At 43.5% G+C, this 17988-nt stretch overlaps 1 protein-coding gene across 1 annotated transcript in view; it reads left to right on the top strand.

Moving 5' to 3' along the window:
• Window positions 1–227: 227 nt before the first annotated feature.
• The window catches only part of CDH4 (cadherin 4), a 464357-nt gene continuing 446596 nt past the window's right edge, over window positions 228–17988 (top strand). Inside the window, exons 1-2 of the mRNA XM_059827099.1 lie at window positions 228–287; window positions 2592–2703. Coding sequence (XP_059683082.1) covers window positions 228–287; window positions 2592–2703 — 172 coding nt within the window. The remainder of the gene's footprint in view (window positions 288–2591; window positions 2704–17988) is intronic.

The following is a 17988-nucleotide window of genomic DNA, read 5'->3' as shown; positions in this document are numbered from 1 at the left end:
GGGGCGGTGCCTGTTTCTTTAAGGCGGCGCGTGCCCGCGCGTCGCGGGGCGGGGCTTGGCGGCGGCGCGCGGCGGGCGCTTCACCTGCCCAGAGCCCAGAGCGGGCGCCGAGCGGCGGCGGCGGCGGCGGCGGGAGCGGGGCGGCAGCGACCCCCTGGCCCCGGCACTGCGCAGCGCGGCGCGGGGCGGCCAGCGCCACGGCCCGGCGGGCGGGCGCCGCCGGGGCCATGAGGACCGGCTCGCGGGTGCTGCTGGTGCTGCTCCTTCCCGTCTGGGGCTCGGCGGCGGTAAGTGGAGCGCCCCGGGGGGAGCGGGCGGGCGGGCAGGCAGCACCTCCGGGCTCCGCGACCCGCCGAGGTTCCGCTGCCGCTCCGCGCCCGCCGCCTGCGGGCACGGCGGCCGCGGCAACTTCGGGGTCGGGGCGCGGAGGGGGTCCCCGCGACCGGGGCGGGGGAGCGTGAGTGTGCGTGAGCGGCGCCCCCGCAGCTCCCTGCCGCTGTCTCCGGTTCTCCCTTTTTCCATCACCATCACAGCTTTTAATGACTATTTCTTAGCGCTGTCGTTCGCGTGGGATCTGCTGCCTCAGCCGCGCCGGCGAAACTTGCCCTCCGTGATGCGCCTCGCCAGATAAACTTCGGGGGTAGCGGCGCGTCCCGGCGGCGGTGCCGCTCCGCCCGCGGAGCCCTGCGCGCCTCGGCGCGGTCGCGCAGCGCGCCCGCTCCGTGCGAGCCGTCCCTCCTTTGCCGGCGCCGTGGCGGTGCTTTTTTAACTTTTATTTCTTGCCCGCAAGCACAGCGAGTGGGCCTGAGCTGCGTAGGGGGCTAGTGGTCTGAAAAGTTTGGGTGTTTTAGGGTTCCCCCCAGATGAAGGGGTGTCTGCAGAACATCAGCAAATGCCTGAACGCGTGGCTGCAGTGTTACAGTGCGAGCGGGCGGCTGCTGTATCTCGTGTTGGACTGGCTGCGGAAACAAGAGCCGCTTATTTTTCTGCCCGAATCCCCCTGTGCCGAGTTGACTCCGTGGCGGTGTCCCGGGTCCGAGCCCTGGGGAGCCTGGTGGGTGTGCAGAAGTAGCCCCCGTGCGCTCCCATCGAGCGAGCGCCGTGACAATAATTGGGTGATTTCAGATTCAAAGTGTATTATCCTCAGTCAGACCCTTTGAAATGTTTCCTAACGGCAACATCTTGCCAGCGACGGTCAGAGTCCACCGAGCCGCTGCTTCCTTGCGCTTCCCATGCAGTAGCTGGCACCCGTCTCCCGAGCGTGATTTTTAGCAGAGTATGTTGGCTTGCTTTCTGCTTACTAAGCTCTTCCAAAAGGACCCTTCTCTCCTCTTCCCTTCTGTCTCTCTCTGTAATGCAGCGTCGTCCGTGTCCAGGAGCGTTTTGGGAAGCCCGGGGGAGCTGTGCCCCCCTCCCCGGGGAGGCAGGTACCCGCCTGGAGTTGCACTTTCTCGGGGAAGTGGCTCTCTGGGTCCCCTGGCCTCAGCCCGCGCTGCTGGGACTGGAGGCATCGGAGGTGCAGCCTGCATTGCTAAGCGATGCTCTGGCTAGCCCTGCCGACAGTCCGGGAGCGTTAGAAATCCCTTGCCACCAGCACTTGTTTGTGCATAAATCACCTGGCACTTGCTAGGCGTAAATCACTGGCTTACATGTTTTCAGTGAGTTGGTTGGAGCTGGGGACTGCATACTCCATCCTAAGGAGCCTGGACTACCACGACTGGGCTAACGTGTCCCTGTGGCAGGGGCTGGTTCCCCACTGCGCAGTGCAAAGTTGCAGCAGAGCAGCTGAGCATTCAGCTGGATGCTTCCCCCTAGATCCTGGCAGGTGGTGCATGGGGCTGTGCTATTCAGTGGCATTGTTACATTTTTGATTGGGCATCCCCTCCATCCCCTCCATCCCCTCCATCCCCTCCATCCCCTCCATCCCCTCCATCCCCTCCATCCCCTCCATCCCCTCCATCCCCTCCATCCCCTCCATCCCCTCCATCCCCTCCATCCCCTCCATCCCCTCCATCCCCTCCATCCCCTCCATCCCCTCCATCCCCTCCATCCCCTCCATCCCCTCCATCCCCTCCATCCCCTCATGCAGAGTCTGGAGGGTGACAGAGGTAGCAGCAGGGCGAAGGGGAAGGAAGGGGACTTCAGCTGGCCACGAGCTCCTGAGGCTGCTACGAGCTGGGATGTTTCTCCTCCTTCAGTCCTGGGGCTTGCTCAGTTTCTCAATAGCAAAAACTCAGTGATTTGGATGTTGCAAAATCAGGCCTTTGCGTGGCTCCAGTGCGAGCAGAGCTCGCCTTGATGAATTGCTGCTCTTTGTTTCCTCCTCTCTTCTGACAGTGCCCAGTACCCCAGCCTTCCTACAAACAATGCTCTCTATTGTTGTCAGGCAACTATTTTCTGGCCCATTTTATTTTTGCAGCTACAGTATGGATCCACTCCAACAGATAGGCACTTCAGCACAAGCGGTTTCTACTTGCACACTGCTTTACTGTTCAGGTTTGCCTGTGCCTAAATACCTAGTCATTGGGTGCAAAACATTTTCCCAAATGACAAAAGTCATAGTGTGTGTTTTCCTTGTTTTGTTTTTGCAGGCACACAATGGGGATCTTACAGTTAGACCCACATGCAAGCCTGGCTTTTCAGAAGACGACTACACAGCATTCGTCTCTCAAAACATCATGGAAGGGCAGAAGTTACTCAAAGGTAAGTGGAATAAAAAGCTTAATAGGTGCTGCAATAACTGTGTTTTCGGGAGGTGAAAGGAGGCTTAAAGATGCTGGTTTGATGGTGAAATTGTCTGCAGAATTATGTTTGTAGGAGGATGGAACACTAAGTGGTTTACCTGAGCACAGTTTTGAATGTAGATGAATCACTCAAAGTCCGCGTGCTGTCTGCTTCAGGTGGATTGTTTGCCTATGGTATGCGAGGTCACCGCTTCACTTTTAAGTTTCCCACTCCCACCCTGTCTGAAGGAACTCTACATTTGATATTTTAGAAAGTATTTTTATGTATGAAATTCTAAGATCCTTAAATTATCTCTGCTTTGAAATGCATGATAAAGCAGACGTTGTTGTTGGAAATGTGGTAAACAAGCCTACAGACATTCTGTTCACAAATGTGGTATTCATTTTCATTACTGCCCCACTGACAACATGAAAACACAGGCGAAAAGAAACTACCAATTAGCTTTATAGTAATTGCAGGATTATAACCACTTTTGTGATTGTAAACTCTAAGACATCTTCGTAATCCAAATAAGAATAGATTATCCTGTGTATTGATCTGTCTCCCTTTCAAGTTAAAAATAATTAAACTTTATATTTGCATGATGTAGAAAATCATTGTTTTATTCCAAGAGAATTTTTGAAGATCAAAATCTGCCTCCCCCCTGCCCCAGCACCCTCCTCGGGTTAAATCACTAACCATTAGTGGATGTTACAGCAGTTCTAAAAACATAGTGCATTGTGGAAGTCAGGGAGGACATCAGGACTTGATGCTCTATTTAAGGTTTATAACCCCTTCGCTACTTTCTCCTGAGTACATTTACTCACATGCGAATTTCTCTGCCAGAAAGCTGGGATTTCTGTCTTCCTCCAGAGCAAACACCTGCTCTGTTACTTTGATTTTTCTCAAAAGAGATGGAGACTTGTCAGTATTCTTTCTGGCTTCAGCAGAATCTAGGGCTGGACATTTTTTCTCTACATGAGCTGGCAGTCAGTTTTGTTTCTGAGCCCAGTTGTCTTAGTTTTGCTGTTCAGGAATTCTCTTGACTGGCCTGGCAATAATTAGTAGACGTTGGGGAGTTTATTTTTAGTTTGAAAGATAACCAAACACGGATTTGACATAGACAAGCCCAGGAATATAGCAACATGTGAAGAGACCAAGTACCAATTATTTACATATTTAGCAGCAATTTTTCCCAAACTTAGGTACTGTAAGGCTTCACAGGTCAGTCTGTAAGCTGAGTAGATTTCATGCTTTTTAGCTTTGGAAATTATTTGATAAACAATGATGTCCTCCAAATACTAGAAAATCATGTCATTAATATACTTGCTCAGAGGAGTATTTTTTGCAGTTTCATGCTTCGTAAATTGTGCTGCGTGTTTATGTAGGTGGACAATCGGGATGGAGCAGAAGGTCTGTTTAGAGGAGTTAGCTGGCAATGACTTTGAAGACAGCATAGTGGCTGTCATTTCATTTCAGTTGCAACTGATAATTTTTAAGTATGAAATTATATTTAGGTAGGCTGGCAAGTTGATTTGAATGAAAATACATGTCTATTTAATTTTATCCTTTAGGGGCCAATTGTAGTTTTATATTGGTCACGGCAAACCTACCACTGATTTAGGGCTGAACTGGCCCTCAAGGTACGCACGCAAGTGGCACGCACCGCTTGTAAGATTCCTGATATCATGTCCTGATAACTTTGTCACGAGGTATGCGATTTGTAAGCATTTTGTCAACTGAGGGAGAAAGAAAAAAGTGCAAATGCTGTGTTTGCTAATAAGTAAACTGTCGTCTTTACACCTTTTAATCTACAGTCAAATACATGCTGCTGTTTATCATAGGAAACAAATATATCTAATTAATTTGTACAATAATGGGGAAGAAAATCTGCTGCATGAAATTCTTCTTCGTGCTTGTGTTGTTCTTTATATATACTCTAGCATGTAAAATTGGTAGTTTTCCAGTTTAGGTTTAATTTTACTTCCTAACACTTGATATGTCTGAAGCATAAAATGTTTATCTCTTTCTTCCATCTGGGTAAAGTATTGTACAATAGTTCAGACCAAAAATGGGTTCAGATTGCTTACATTATCATGTTTGATAGATTGACATATGTACTGTTTCACACCATCTTACCACGCAAAGCTTTGCTGCCAGCTACCACCATCTTATTCATCAGCATTCAGTAATTCATCTTTAGGCCAAATGGGACTGCTTGCCTGAAAAACGTAGGTAGGAATGCACCTTTTGGCGCTTTCATGGAATTATGGGGAAGAAGTGTATATATGTAGTTCACGTGGCTCTCGGGGGAGTCCAGTGGGCAAACGTGAAGTCTTTATGCTGCGTAATCCTCACTTCATCCTTAGGAAGGAGATGTGGGGAGTCCTGCGACAGTTTATTCTGCCTCAAGTTCTGTTCATCAGAAATCAGATAGTACATAGACCTCAGCATCGTGGTGAACTTCAGCCAGCTTTGGGAAGTTCAGATGTTACATGGTTTGGTGATCAGCTGCGTGGCAATAAACCCAGCGTTTCCCTTTTTAAGCTTTATAATATCCAGCTCTCAAATGTATGCGGTGTTATGAATGTATCAGAATGAAAGTGCTTATAGTATTCTAGGTTTGAATCAAGTTAAACAGATAATGACTGCTTATAATTGACTTATTCCAATGGAAATAGCTTAACCTTAATTTGACAACAAGAGCTTTTACAGAGTCATTGTTTTATTACAAGTATGCCATAAGCTATTAACTACTACTTTGCGGTTCATCTTATTTGCCTGAGTCAGCTCTCTAACATCCTCAAAACATACAGATTCTAGCAGGAGCTATTTGTTACACAGTAATTAACTTGTTTATGATAAATGGATGGGAGAAATGTCACGGCATTTTGTTTTATGTATAAGTGAAAAGCATTTGCATTCTAAAAATTTCATGTTAATTAGACTTAAAATAGTTTTCCCCAGTAGTGCCACAAATACCACGTATTACACATCCCTGCTAACATTGTTGCCTGATGATGGGGTATTAGCTGAGTTGATTTGTGGAGCCAGTGCTTGCCTTAGAAATGCTGTCCCTGCATCTCTTAACGAAAGTTGGTGGGGTGTAATCTGTTATATTTGTTGGTCTTTGTTTTTGTTTGCAGGCTAATAAACTTAGTCTTGATCACTGATGCGTGGTAGCGTTTAAAATAGGATCGTTAACTATTTTCTTCTTTAGCCTAAGGAAAAATCTCAGAGCTGCAGTTTGGCAGAGGACAATTACAGCACGGGTATCTTTTTCTCTTTGTTAATTATTAATGTTAACTTAAAATGGTGAGAACATTGGTCCTGAGGGGTGGGGATCAATGATATGCAGTACTGCGCTGAAGACAGTTCAGGACTGACTCAAGGGATCTGATCCCTGAGTATTAACTTGGGTGTATGGGAATGATGATGACTAGTGGCCTCTTGGGGAAGGAGAGAAGTAAGGAGTAGGATGCTAAAGGTGATTATGCCGTATGATCTAAGGGGGGCTGATACTCTTGATACTGGGTTTATGCTCTTTACTGTTTTTGTAAGATTTTTGAAGATCATAATTAAAAAAAACCCCAAATATTTTCCTAAATTAGAAATTCAGGTTTTATTGGTGTGCTGTGAGATCGTGGCAACTGGTAGTGGGTGGAATGACATCACGGTGTTAAAAGTGTTATTTTTCCAGCCTAGTACCATCACGGTTATAGCAGGTCACCTCTCGGAAATAAGGTTAAACAACATAACTCATAGTTTTCCCTACAATCAGGAGACAGCGTAATCAGTTGGTATGTACAGCTCCTTTTTTGTTTTTCTGTGCATCTCTTCATCTGCAGTGATTCATGTTTCTGTTGCCCATCCTAAATAGCGCCTATAATGATGTAGCAGGATAACTTCAGTTGTGTAGGCAGTTACGTTCGGATAAAAGCGCGTGGAAGTGCAGTTTATTTTCATACGGGAAGATGAATAAACTGTGCCAGCATGTTCTGCTTTAAGCAAGTGTATGAAACCAAAGGTAGCCAAGCTTTATGCAAATATATAAAAATGTAATTCCTTCCACGCTAGGATTTTTACTAGCGTTATTTTTCGTTAAAAACAAATAAATAAAAGACATTAAAACTTTACTGAAATACCTGTTTTTTCATAAGAATTCAGTATGGAGGCTACCTCTCGTAAGTTTTTTAGTGGTAGGATGTTCTTCATGGCCAAAGCCTTTTGTTCTCCTCACTAAAGTTTCAAAACCTCCATCCTATTCAGCACTCATCACTTCCAGTAGTCAAATTTAGGAAGGCTGTGAATGCTGTTTAGAAAGTTTAGAACAGATAAACTGAAAAAACCCAAAATGCTGAACCTTCATGGGATAGTGTAGAAGCAAACACTAAATTAAAAAAAAAAAAAGGGGGGGGTAGGTGGGCAGAGAACCTGAGCAAGCCTTTGCAAACGGTTTGAGGCTGGTTACTAGTAATTCATGTAGTAGTACTGTAGGGATATATACTGTGTCTCCTTTTGGAGGTAAGTGTACTGTATTCTTGTGGTTAAGGTGATGTAGGAAATTGAATGCGGAGTGTGTTAGTGAAATGTACTAATGGCTCTACTTGGACATAATCATACAGCCCCAGAATACTACTGAATACATGAAATTTGGCCCCTGCAAAAACATGAGACAAATAAATCTTTCAGGAGGAGTACTAATAGCTTTGCTAAGTGCCCAGAGGGAAGGAGCATACCCCTGGGGTGACAAACAGTAACCTAGCAAGTGAGCGTGTGTCTGCAGCGCTGTGTGGTCCCAGTATGTGAATTGGTTAATGGGGACGTTCTGCCTGCCTGTATGTCTGGCTTCCCACTTGTCCTGGATCTAGAATCCAGAAAATACATACGTACGTGGCCGCTGTTCATTTTGGTAGGAGCTTGGTTCCTAAAGGCTTCAGCAGGTCACGGTCCACCTCTGAAGCGTGCTTGGGAGGGCGCTCCATCCCGAAGGCGCCCTGCCTGCGGCCGCGGGGTGCCTGCTGTGCCCCCTGCGCTCCCGGTCGCGCACCCATCTTCCGAGTGCCTTCTGGTGTGTGGTATGGATGTTTTTCGGAAGCAAAGACCACGAGGAATGTTGGGATTTGTTCCTGCTGTTTGGTGGGGTTTCTGAGCACCTCTGGAGGGTTGCTCAGTCCTCGTAGCAGTACAGAAGCTCTGCTGCAGCCTGCTGAAATATGCAGTGCCTTCTCTGAGCTGCTCTGAGTTTAAAAGACAGAGAGACTTTTCCATTCATGCTTTCATTATTTTCTGGTCTGTGATTCTGCATTAAAAGCAGTTACTGAAGTTATCGTACACATAATTAGCTTCACAGTTTCCTAATAAAATCTGAAAGTAGGCAAAAGTCCTCCGGGAACCCAGAACTCTTTCCCTAACCTTTCTTTATTCCTTTCTTGGAGGAAAAAGAGGCAGAGGGAAAAAAAGGCAGACAGACATCAGCTTTCGATGTTAAGCTTGTACATGCTCCAGTGAAGCTGCCTCTCAGAAAACACTTCTCCCATTCCACAGGACAACTTCTTTTAAAAGCAGTTTCTCTTGATGGGCATGTTGCAAATCAAAACCATAATTTAAATCGTGCGTTCCAGGGGACACCCCGGAAAGAGCTGCCACACATTGGGGAACTGCTGATGCATGTTTATTTTTAATGTTATTCTTCAGATCTAACTTCTGACACAAAAGTGATGTTTAAGATGACATTTTTATCTAAATAAAATCGCAGTTAATGAGACTGGAGTAGTCAATAACACTCTGTAGAGTTAATCCCCTTACACTGTTTAATAACTGTATATATTGCTTTATAGATCAGAGCTTTGAACCAAATTCCTCAAACCCAAGTAAAATTACTTTTTTCTGCGTTCTGGGGAGCTAACTGATTTTTATCTGAATAAATCTGCTTCTCCAACAGCAGACTTGAAGCTTCCCTCTTTCTTCCAGAATTTGTCTGTTAAAGAATTGCGCTGCTTCACATTAGGCACTCTAAACAAATAGATGTTAAGGAAGAAAATAAAACAACAATTCCTGTTGAATAATTTATTCATTTCTTTATTTATGCTTAGGCTTTTAGGAGATAAGCCATGTCTGGAACAGTATCAATTTGTGATTTATTGTGACATACCTGTTGTTTTGAACTCCAAACCGATAATGTTAGGTCTTTTAAGGTTAGAAAATGTTAATTTTAAAGTCACGTCTTTCTTCAGAAACTGACTGTTGCTGACAGAGCTCATGAGCTCTGATCTCACAGAGCAGATGCTGAAAGCATTTGGGAAATTCTGTTTTTTTGCATGTGGCAAATGAAACTTACTTATTCTAGCACTGAAATATTTTCTTGCTTAATTTTCATTGACCTAATGCCACTTCTCATCACCTAATTTCATTGATATTTATGTGCAAGCCTCTTTCTGCCTTAATTTCTACCCTGGAAATGAGTGTAATGTTTTTCTCGAGGTAGCTTATTTCATTGCAAACTAAAGCTGCTGAGGTACTTAGTTTGACAGTAGCATGGGCCATGTGCATAGCTCAGAATATTTTAGTAGTATAGATAATACTTAAAAGTCCTATTTGAAGGGCAAGAAGAGATTAAAACTACAGAGGATAGGATTTCATTGGAAATCTGCTGCTTGATTTTTTTTTTTTTTTCATATAGTAGAATGAATTTGAGTAACATAGGGATGAAGGGAGTTTCTGTTCGGTTTGAAGTTACTCATGTGTTTAGCATTAGTGCCCTTCCTGTATAAACCTACTTTTTTGTTTTTAGGCAAATGGAAATGCTAAGAACTAAGACCAGAAAGTGGTGTTTGAAAAATAAAGACCAGTATTTGCCTCTGGTAACTCCAGCTTTGAGTGGTTTGATAAAGGTTTGGAGATGAACCTGTGCCAGTGACTAGAGACCGATTTCTCCAGGACCCTGATCTTGAGCACTGTGATAGGAATTTATGCTGGCTTGATGGACTTGATCTGTGTCCATTTTTGTGTATGTAAACCTTTTGTGCACTAGCCAAAGGTTCTGAAGAGCATTTGGCTTCGCATTCAATTTCCCTTTTGTTGCTTAAATGACCCCCAATGTTGCTTTTTCAGGTAAAGCTCAGAAGTGTCCTTGCCCAGCCATGCCGTCAGAGGGTTTTCTTACTGCTCGGTATACCGCGATATATTGGTTTTGATACTTTGTTTAAATATTTATTTATTAGTATTTCTGAAAGGAGAGGCTGAGAGAGCTGCGATTGTTTAGCCTGCAGAAGAGAAGTCTCAGAGGGAAACTTTATCATCGTGTATTAATACCTCATGGGAGGGCGTAGAGACGATGGAGCCAGGCTCTTCTCAGTGGTGTGCAGAGAAGGGGCAAAAGGAAGCGGGCACAAACTGAAATGCAGTTAAATGTGGGAAGAAACTTCCAGTGCGAGGGTTGTCAGACACTGGAAGAGGTTGCTCAGAGACGTTGTGGAGTCTCCATCCTTGGAGATACTCAGAACCCCACTGGACGCAGTCCTGGAGCCTGCTCTGGCTGATGCCGTGCTGAGCGGGGGCTTGGATGAGCCGCTCGGCAGAGCTGCCTTCCAGCCTCCACCGCGCTGTGATGCTGTGAAACGCTTTACAGGTGAATATATGAAAAGGCAGAGTGATGAACTGAGCTTTTCTGCAAATACAGATCAAATAGCTTTAGATAAAAACATTGCAACAGCCTGAAAAAATGATCCTTACAGGGAAATTGTGTTTCTGTAACTTCTTGGAAGCATAACCTCTACAGAGAGAATAATTGAAACACCAGGGACCAGCGTTCTGCTGTTTGCTTCCATTAATGTCCAGACTTAACTTAGGCATAGTTTGTTTCCTGGTGTAAGGAAATGTTACACGTAAATTCAAAAAGCTCTTGGTTTCCTCTTTATTTTTAGTAGAATAAAAAGAGAGCATATGGAGTTTCTGTTTTCCCAAAATACTTGTCATTAGTACTGGCTGCTTCGCTTCTTTCAGCAGAATCTTTCCCAAGCGAGTTTTCTGCAATATAAAAAATAGTTGGGTTGAACAAGATTTCTTTTTGCCACAGGCTTTATGATTTTTCTTGCTTATATTCATTGTCCCTAATTTATTTATTAATTTTTGAATTGCAGTTGCACAGAGGGAGAGAGAAGTGGCAAATGTTCTGGCATATGGGCTGCGCTGTCGTTGGAAACAGCGACTTTTCGGCCACTCTTGCTGCCCCGTGCCTCATGACCCCAGGCTCCAGCATCTCTCTTTGCCAGCCTGTTAGATTCCTGCTTTCCACTCCCTTCCAATATGAAATTTTAATTATTTTTTGCTTTGCCTTCTCTACTTTCCTGCCACTGTTCCTCACCACTTGCCAGTGTTTTGTAATAGAGAGCCAGTGGCAGTAATTCAGCGCACTGCTAGTTATGCTGTGCAATAGCTGCTGCTCGGAGGGGTCACATAAGCTACAGCCTATTAACATTAGCATGGTAATAGCAGCCACTCTGTGGAACGCACAGTGGGAATGTTGGAAGCTCCTCCAAGGACCCTGAAGATATGTATGGGCCACCCATGAAGGAGAAAAAAACCATAAATGCCCTTTCTGCTTTGAAATGAGCCTGTCTGTGTGTTTCATTGATACCCAGAAGCACTGCAATCATTAAGGCTATTACTATGCCTATTATAAATCACGATTTTGTAGCAGTTCATAGATTAGTCACAAAAATTACTTCTAGTCTAAAATTTTGTTATACTGACTTTGTCTAGTAGCAATTCCAATCCTTATGAAGCAAAATTGTCTTCCAAATAATTATGAATATAGCAATTATTCAAAGATAAATAGTCAAGATTACAAAAACTGTTCCATACAAAGCTAAGTATTAGCTCGCTCTGGTGGTTTGTGTCTAGAGAATCATAAAAGGCAGGTCAGTGAAACAAACATTTGTTACTTCACCATGTAGCAGGAAAAGCATATTGGGATTATTGGTATATGAAGTAAAAACATCAAGAAATGAGCTTGTGAAGATGTTAGAAAGTAAAGAAATGGTTGCACTTGAAAAAGTGCAAATCCGGACTAGTTTAAAGCATAAAACTTAATAACCTGTTTGTTACCGATACAGTCAAAGTGGTGATTAATAGATCAATACTGAGTGTTTGATATTTGCCCTGTAGTTGCTTCTGGCCATACGTTTTTTTTCAGGAAGTCTCTGATTTCACCGAGAGCTGTCTGTGGTATTACCTGGACCTGCTCATGCTCGTTACTGTTGTTGGTGTTTCATGGACACGTAGGAAAATAGGGCTGGAGGAACTCAAGAGGATGTCTAATGCACGCTCCTTCCTCAAGGCGTGAGCAGCTCCTTTGTAATGGGTTTGTCCCCGGTGTGGTCTTGAAGATCCTGTCGTAGGGACCACAGCCAATATATTATATTGCTTTCCTTTCCTTCCTTTGCGTTTAAGCTGAAGCTTTCTTGATGCAATTTAAACCTGTTGCTATTCATCTTATTTGTCATAGACAGAGAACAGTTGTTGCTTTTTTTTTCCCCCCCAACATGCTTGAAAATATTTTTTTTTCAGCTTCTGTAGGCTGAACCACTCATTTGTTCCCTTTAACGTGTCGTGCCTGGGCTCCCTTCTCTCAGCCCTTATCTTTGCTACTAGCTTGACGCCCCAAGTTGATCTGACTATGCCAGCCAAGTCTCGCAGTGCTGAACAGACAAGGAGGATTACTTTGCCTGTTTTGCAGGCAATGCTCCAGTTGATTTATCTAACGTGTTTGCTTTTTTTTCTTAACAGTATGACACTGTTGACTCACGTTCAGCTTGTGATCCAGTATAACCTCCCACATTGTTTTTTGAAGAATTGCTACCTACCCAGGCATTTTCTGTGTAGTTGATTAATCCTGCTGAATTGGGTTACCTTGCTCCTCTTCTATTGAACTACTTTTTATTGGCCTGATATGACTTGTTAGGATTGTTTTGAATTCTAATCTTGGCCTCCAACAGAGTTGCAGTTGCATCGTGCTTTGGTATCGCTTGCAGATGTAACAAACATATGCTGTATTCCTTTATCTGTTCTGTTAATAAAAGCATTGAACAAAACCAGTTCAGAACAGACTGTCACAGAGCCCATGTGATGGAGCCTTCTGCTTTGACCATGAACTATTAAAACTTATGCTCTGGCTAAAGTTATGGATATAACTAAAATTAAAATAGTGGCTTGTAATCTGAGCCTTTTATGTCTTGATGTTTTATATCTGGGATCTGTAGGAACACAAATCCAAACATTTCCATTTGTCAGTACTTTTCCTGGCTTTTATGAGAGTTGCAAACATTGGGATCTTTGAATTTTCACCATCTAGAAACATTCCAGATTAAAAGCCTAGGATAGGCTCATGCAAGTTAAATAAAATGCTGTTGCTGTTGGAGGGGAAGGACTGCTTCAATTCTTTGTCCAGCATTGGAGACACTGAATTTGTAGGGTTTTTTCAATGCCCCAACTCAGCTGCTGGCCAGCACCAGATGTCTGTTTCCAGGCTACAGGACATGCTTTTCCGGCTGGTTTCCCCCAAGTCTCTAGTGGGGTCTGCTCAGTGGAGGACGTTTGTATTGAAGGAGCTGTTACTAATCCCAATATGAGCTGAAAGGACAGGATTAAATTAAAGCTAAGATAGTAAATGGCGGTGTGTCTGTGGAGTATGGATGGACCCTTTGGTATAGTCGGTGTTTTCACTGTACTGATGGATTTTGACTGTTGCTGTGCCCCATTTCCCATGCTGTGATCTGTCTGATCTTGTAAGGTGTTGAGGGCAAGGTGTTCGTTTGCTCTACACAAAACGGTTAGGTATTACACTGCCTGTTTTTATCGTATCTGTATTATAAAGCTTAGTAGAAGGCTCAGCCCACACCTAAATACTTTTGTTTAGTGTCTCTGTTTAATTTTGCCCGTCATGCCTGTGTGTTTTTGGTAACTCAAGCAAGGCAGATGTGTGCTGATCTCTGTGTAAGAGGAAGAGACTCCCTCTGCTGATCAGATCTGATTCTGGAGCATCTCACTTCAGGGGGCGGGAATAGAGTAGGGCTAGTGGATTTCCAGATGGAAAATTATTTGTAGAGTATTTCCCTCCCAGTGAAAGTGTTTCCCTGGGGAATCAGAAAAAGTCGTTGTTTCAGGTCCTGTATGCCTTGCTACTTGCCTGTCAGGAGCCTAATTATTGCTGGCTGGTTGCTTAGCTCCCTTGAAAACAGAAGGTTTACACAATTACACATGAAAGGCAACTGTTTTGCTCATCTCCAGAAGCTTTAAGTGTTTTTATCTTGTGCCTGAATTATTTGGGTGAATTATTCTTTCATTTATTTATCTTCTCATGGGCTTCTGAACATTTTTCAATTGCTTCCATGTCCTTTTTTGCCTTTTGACCCTCTGTAGTGGATAAAGAAATGTGGGTAAGTGTCATTAAAAAAAAAAAGAGTTTTTGGTGGTGTTTGGGTTTTTCCTTTTGTGGGGGAAGAAGAAGGGACAGGTTGAGGATGAAGAAAGGTAAGTCTGTGGTTGCTTGGACAAAGGAGAAGCTATAGGTCATCGTAAGATTACGTGTGATGAAATCTTCAAGGGTGGCAGCCATCAAGAATGTTTGGATTGCACCCAAAGATTTTCCTATGCTGTGTTGAAACTAGAAGAGACCCTCGTCAGGAGAAGTTTAATGATCTCTAGATTGCTAAACTCCAGAAGCTTGTTCAAATAACTGAATAGTAGATTGATTATCTCTCTGCAAAGTTTACACAAAGAGATTTTTTTTTTGTTTGCCTGGAGTTGAAGACATAAGAGGAATTGGAAGTTAAAAGGCTGGTTGCTATACCTGGTAACAAGCAAGCTACTCTAATCATACAGGGTGGTTTTGATATCTCCTGACTAGAAGAAACCCACGCTGGAGGGTTTTGTGGGGCAGTGGGCAGTTAGAAATGCTGGGTTTCGTGTTGGACATAAAATAGAGCTTTAATCCCATACTGATCACTGAATACCCATTACATGAGTCTTTGCAGGGAATTTGAGAGGAGTGGTGAATTAACTCTGGTGTTTTGGCAAAGCTCAGTGCAGACGATGCATTTTACTGGAATGAATTTTCCCAGTATTTTCAATAAAACAAAGTTTTATTTTCCCTTTCTGCTGCGAATTGAGGCATAATGTTGGCTGTATCCTGTGAAATAGCAGCAGAACTGAGCAATAGTGGCGCAGCTGGTTTTACCTTTATAATAATGTAGCAAGTTTCATTGCCTGGGAAGACATGATGATGAAGCAAAGTTCTGTTAATGCAGCAGTAGTGTCCTTTGGCAATGCAACTGTAAGAGGGAGAGTTTTAATATCTGTGGAGTGGGGTTGCTCCTGGAAAAAAAATAGAAAATTAAAATGGGGGTGGGTGGGAAGAAGAGATGTGGAACGTTGAGTGCCTGGAGGCTTGGGTACCCCACAAAACTGCTGGGCCATGGTTCATGTTGGGTCTGGACATCTCCAGAAGTGGTGCCTATTATGGAGACCTAAAGAGAAGACAACATTTCTGCCACAGTTTATTAACAATCTAAGTGATTATTTTTTTTTCCCAACGTTTCATCTGCATTGGGGTCCCTTGTGAACAGTCTCTGATTGCAATATATGTGTCTGCACCTCCAAGAAAAATCTGCAGGGAATCCACACACCAAGAAACCTACTGTTCCTAGGACAGCTGTGCTGAAAAAGGGGGAGGGGGGGGAAAAAAGAAAAGAAAAATAATAATAATTTAAAAACTAAAAGCTCAAGGTTATATGCCAGAATCAGTAACACATGCTCAAAAATGTTAATATCTGGTGAATGTCAATTGAGTACTTCCCCAGCTAATAAAGAGCTTAGGAGGTATAAAATTTAATACTCCTAAAATTGCAGAAGCCTTTGAAGAACACTTTTAAATCGGACTCATTGGAAACAGGAGATTTAACACTGACATGTTCAGAGGTGACTACTGAAAAAGATACGGTGGAATGAAACTACATTTCTCAAGGCAGTTTGGCTTAAGCTTTTCTTTTGTTAGGTGGCTTTTGAAACAGTTTATTTTTAAGTTCTTGCGTAACACATCAGCCGAACTGCCCTAGTAAACAGTGTCCTGTTTATTTATTCGAAGTGTTTCTGAAGGCTCAGCTGGCTTGGGAGTGGGTCACTGTGCCACAGGAATAGTGTGAAGAGCAACTGCACATAGTTTTTCACATGGCCGTGCCTACAGGTTCTGCTCACTTTCGGTCTTAAAACATAAATCTGTTGCCCGTGTAAGGATCTCAAGCACCAGAATGATTCTCACTTTCCTTCTGTTCTTTCCCCGTCGTGGTCACCTATGGGGAACTAATGAGGTATGTGCACATTTCTGAGGGCAGTGTTAGGCACGCTCTGTCTTGGGCAAAGAGCTTTTTTTATTTGATTATGGAGCTTTCTTTGAGAGGTGAACAGATAAGCAGCAGAAACTGCTCTGAGGTCACTGAGACATAATGTAGTAGTTAGGAGTTCATTTGGAAATCAGAGCAAACCAAACTTTGCCCCAGTTGGCTTGCTTCCTGATGAGCAGTACCCCCTGGTTTTCCCAGTCATGTGTTTTTTCCTAATCCCAATGGTAGTCTTTTTTTTTTTTTTGGCACTTACAGTTAGGAGAAAAAAAAAAAAGAAGTAATACATGGCATTTGTTTTGGCCCTAGTCATGACTCATAAATAGAGATAACATCTGTGCTGATAGTTTTTTCATGATGTATAACCAGATTGAATGAAGAAAGTTTTCGTTTATTGCTGTTCTTTTGCCATTGTTATATTTAGGGAGCTCCAGTGTAAAGAGTGAAAGTATATGCTTATGTATATTACTCATGTATAGATCAGAATTTATATACATCTTGTGAATTTTAATCTAGCCACCGTATCCTTTTAAACTAAAAATGGCTTACTGCTTTTCCCTGAGCTTTACCAAACTTTTTCAAGATCCTTCCCAAATCTTACTGTTGAAGACTTGTATTATTGCCAAGTCTACATCATTCTTTTAATTAAAAGACAAAAAAAGAGGTGAAACTTCCAGTGGATGTAAATCTTTATAATCCTGAAATGATGTAAATCAGTGCAACTCCCGAAGTCATTGGAACTATTCTGACTTACATCTAGTGAAAATCTGGCACATAATATTCCTGCTGGTCTTTTCTTTTGCCCAATAGTTGCTCTACACGGAGTTGGCACCGCAGACAAAGCGCTCTCTTACTAGCTGATAGAGGGTGGCACGGCTTCCAGCACTGCTGATTCAGCACAGCAGAGGCCATTTTCCTGATTTCTTTGTGAGCTAGATTAAATTACTCCGCAGCCTGGACTGGAGCCACAGGCCATGGTTTTACAGCCTTATAACATGGTATCCTAGCCCATGGCATCCGAGAGGTCTGGCTGTGCGTAAAGCTCTTCTGCTTCGTTGCAAAGGATTTTTAGATTTGGCGATCTGTCTCTTTATAAGGCTAATGCCAGCAGGGCCGAAAAGATTTTGATTGTCTAGTTGAGATATAATAAAATGGGGTTCTGTTAGTTGAAGGAAAGGATATCATGGGGATCAGGTTAGTATGAAAACTCCACTGTGTGTTTGTCATGGCAACGTTTCTTTGGATTTGCCTTACAGAATTACAGGATAATAAATAACGAATGTAAGTTTTTAATTAATATAACACAACAGTAGCACCAGTGAGATGTCCTGCCTGAGTTCGGGGGGTTGTACCATTAGAGCTGTTTGAGTGACTTATCAAAATTTTGGGAAATCCATTTCCTTTTGTGTCTCAGTATATGGACACTTCTTGTCAATTCTGAGCGGGTTTGGCATTGAACCACGGGGGTGAAGCAGTGGGATGCCCTTTGTGGTGAGCTGTGTCCTGTTCATATCCTACAGAGCTGAGAACTGGGATGTCTGTGACTACTATAATAGGCACATTGGGTAGAAGCAAAAGCGTGTTTTCTGTTCGCTGACAACTACTGGCTTTGTCTATTTAAAAAGCATAGCCAGCTCTGCTGTGCTCTCCAGTTGGGCTTCACGATTGCAGCTCACAGCAAAATTGGTCTGGCTTTCTTTGGCCAAGTATGGATGTTGTTCCGATTTACCCTCTCTCCTCCAATGCTCGTGACCTATCCAGAACAGATTCTGGTGAATGGAAAAAGCAACACTGTTAGTGAGGGGAAAGAAGAGGTCAAATGGATCAAAAAGTTAAAGCCATCCTGCTTCCAGCATAGACAGGATTG

Source organism: Gavia stellata, chromosome 20 (genome assembly GCF_030936135.1).
Source record: "Gavia stellata isolate bGavSte3 chromosome 20, bGavSte3.hap2, whole genome shotgun sequence".
NCBI classification, from domain to species: Eukaryota; Metazoa; Chordata; class Aves; order Gaviiformes; family Gaviidae; genus Gavia; species Gavia stellata.
The sequence above is the reverse complement of the archived record's forward strand: the minus strand, read 5'-3'. Positions and strand labels throughout refer to the sequence as shown.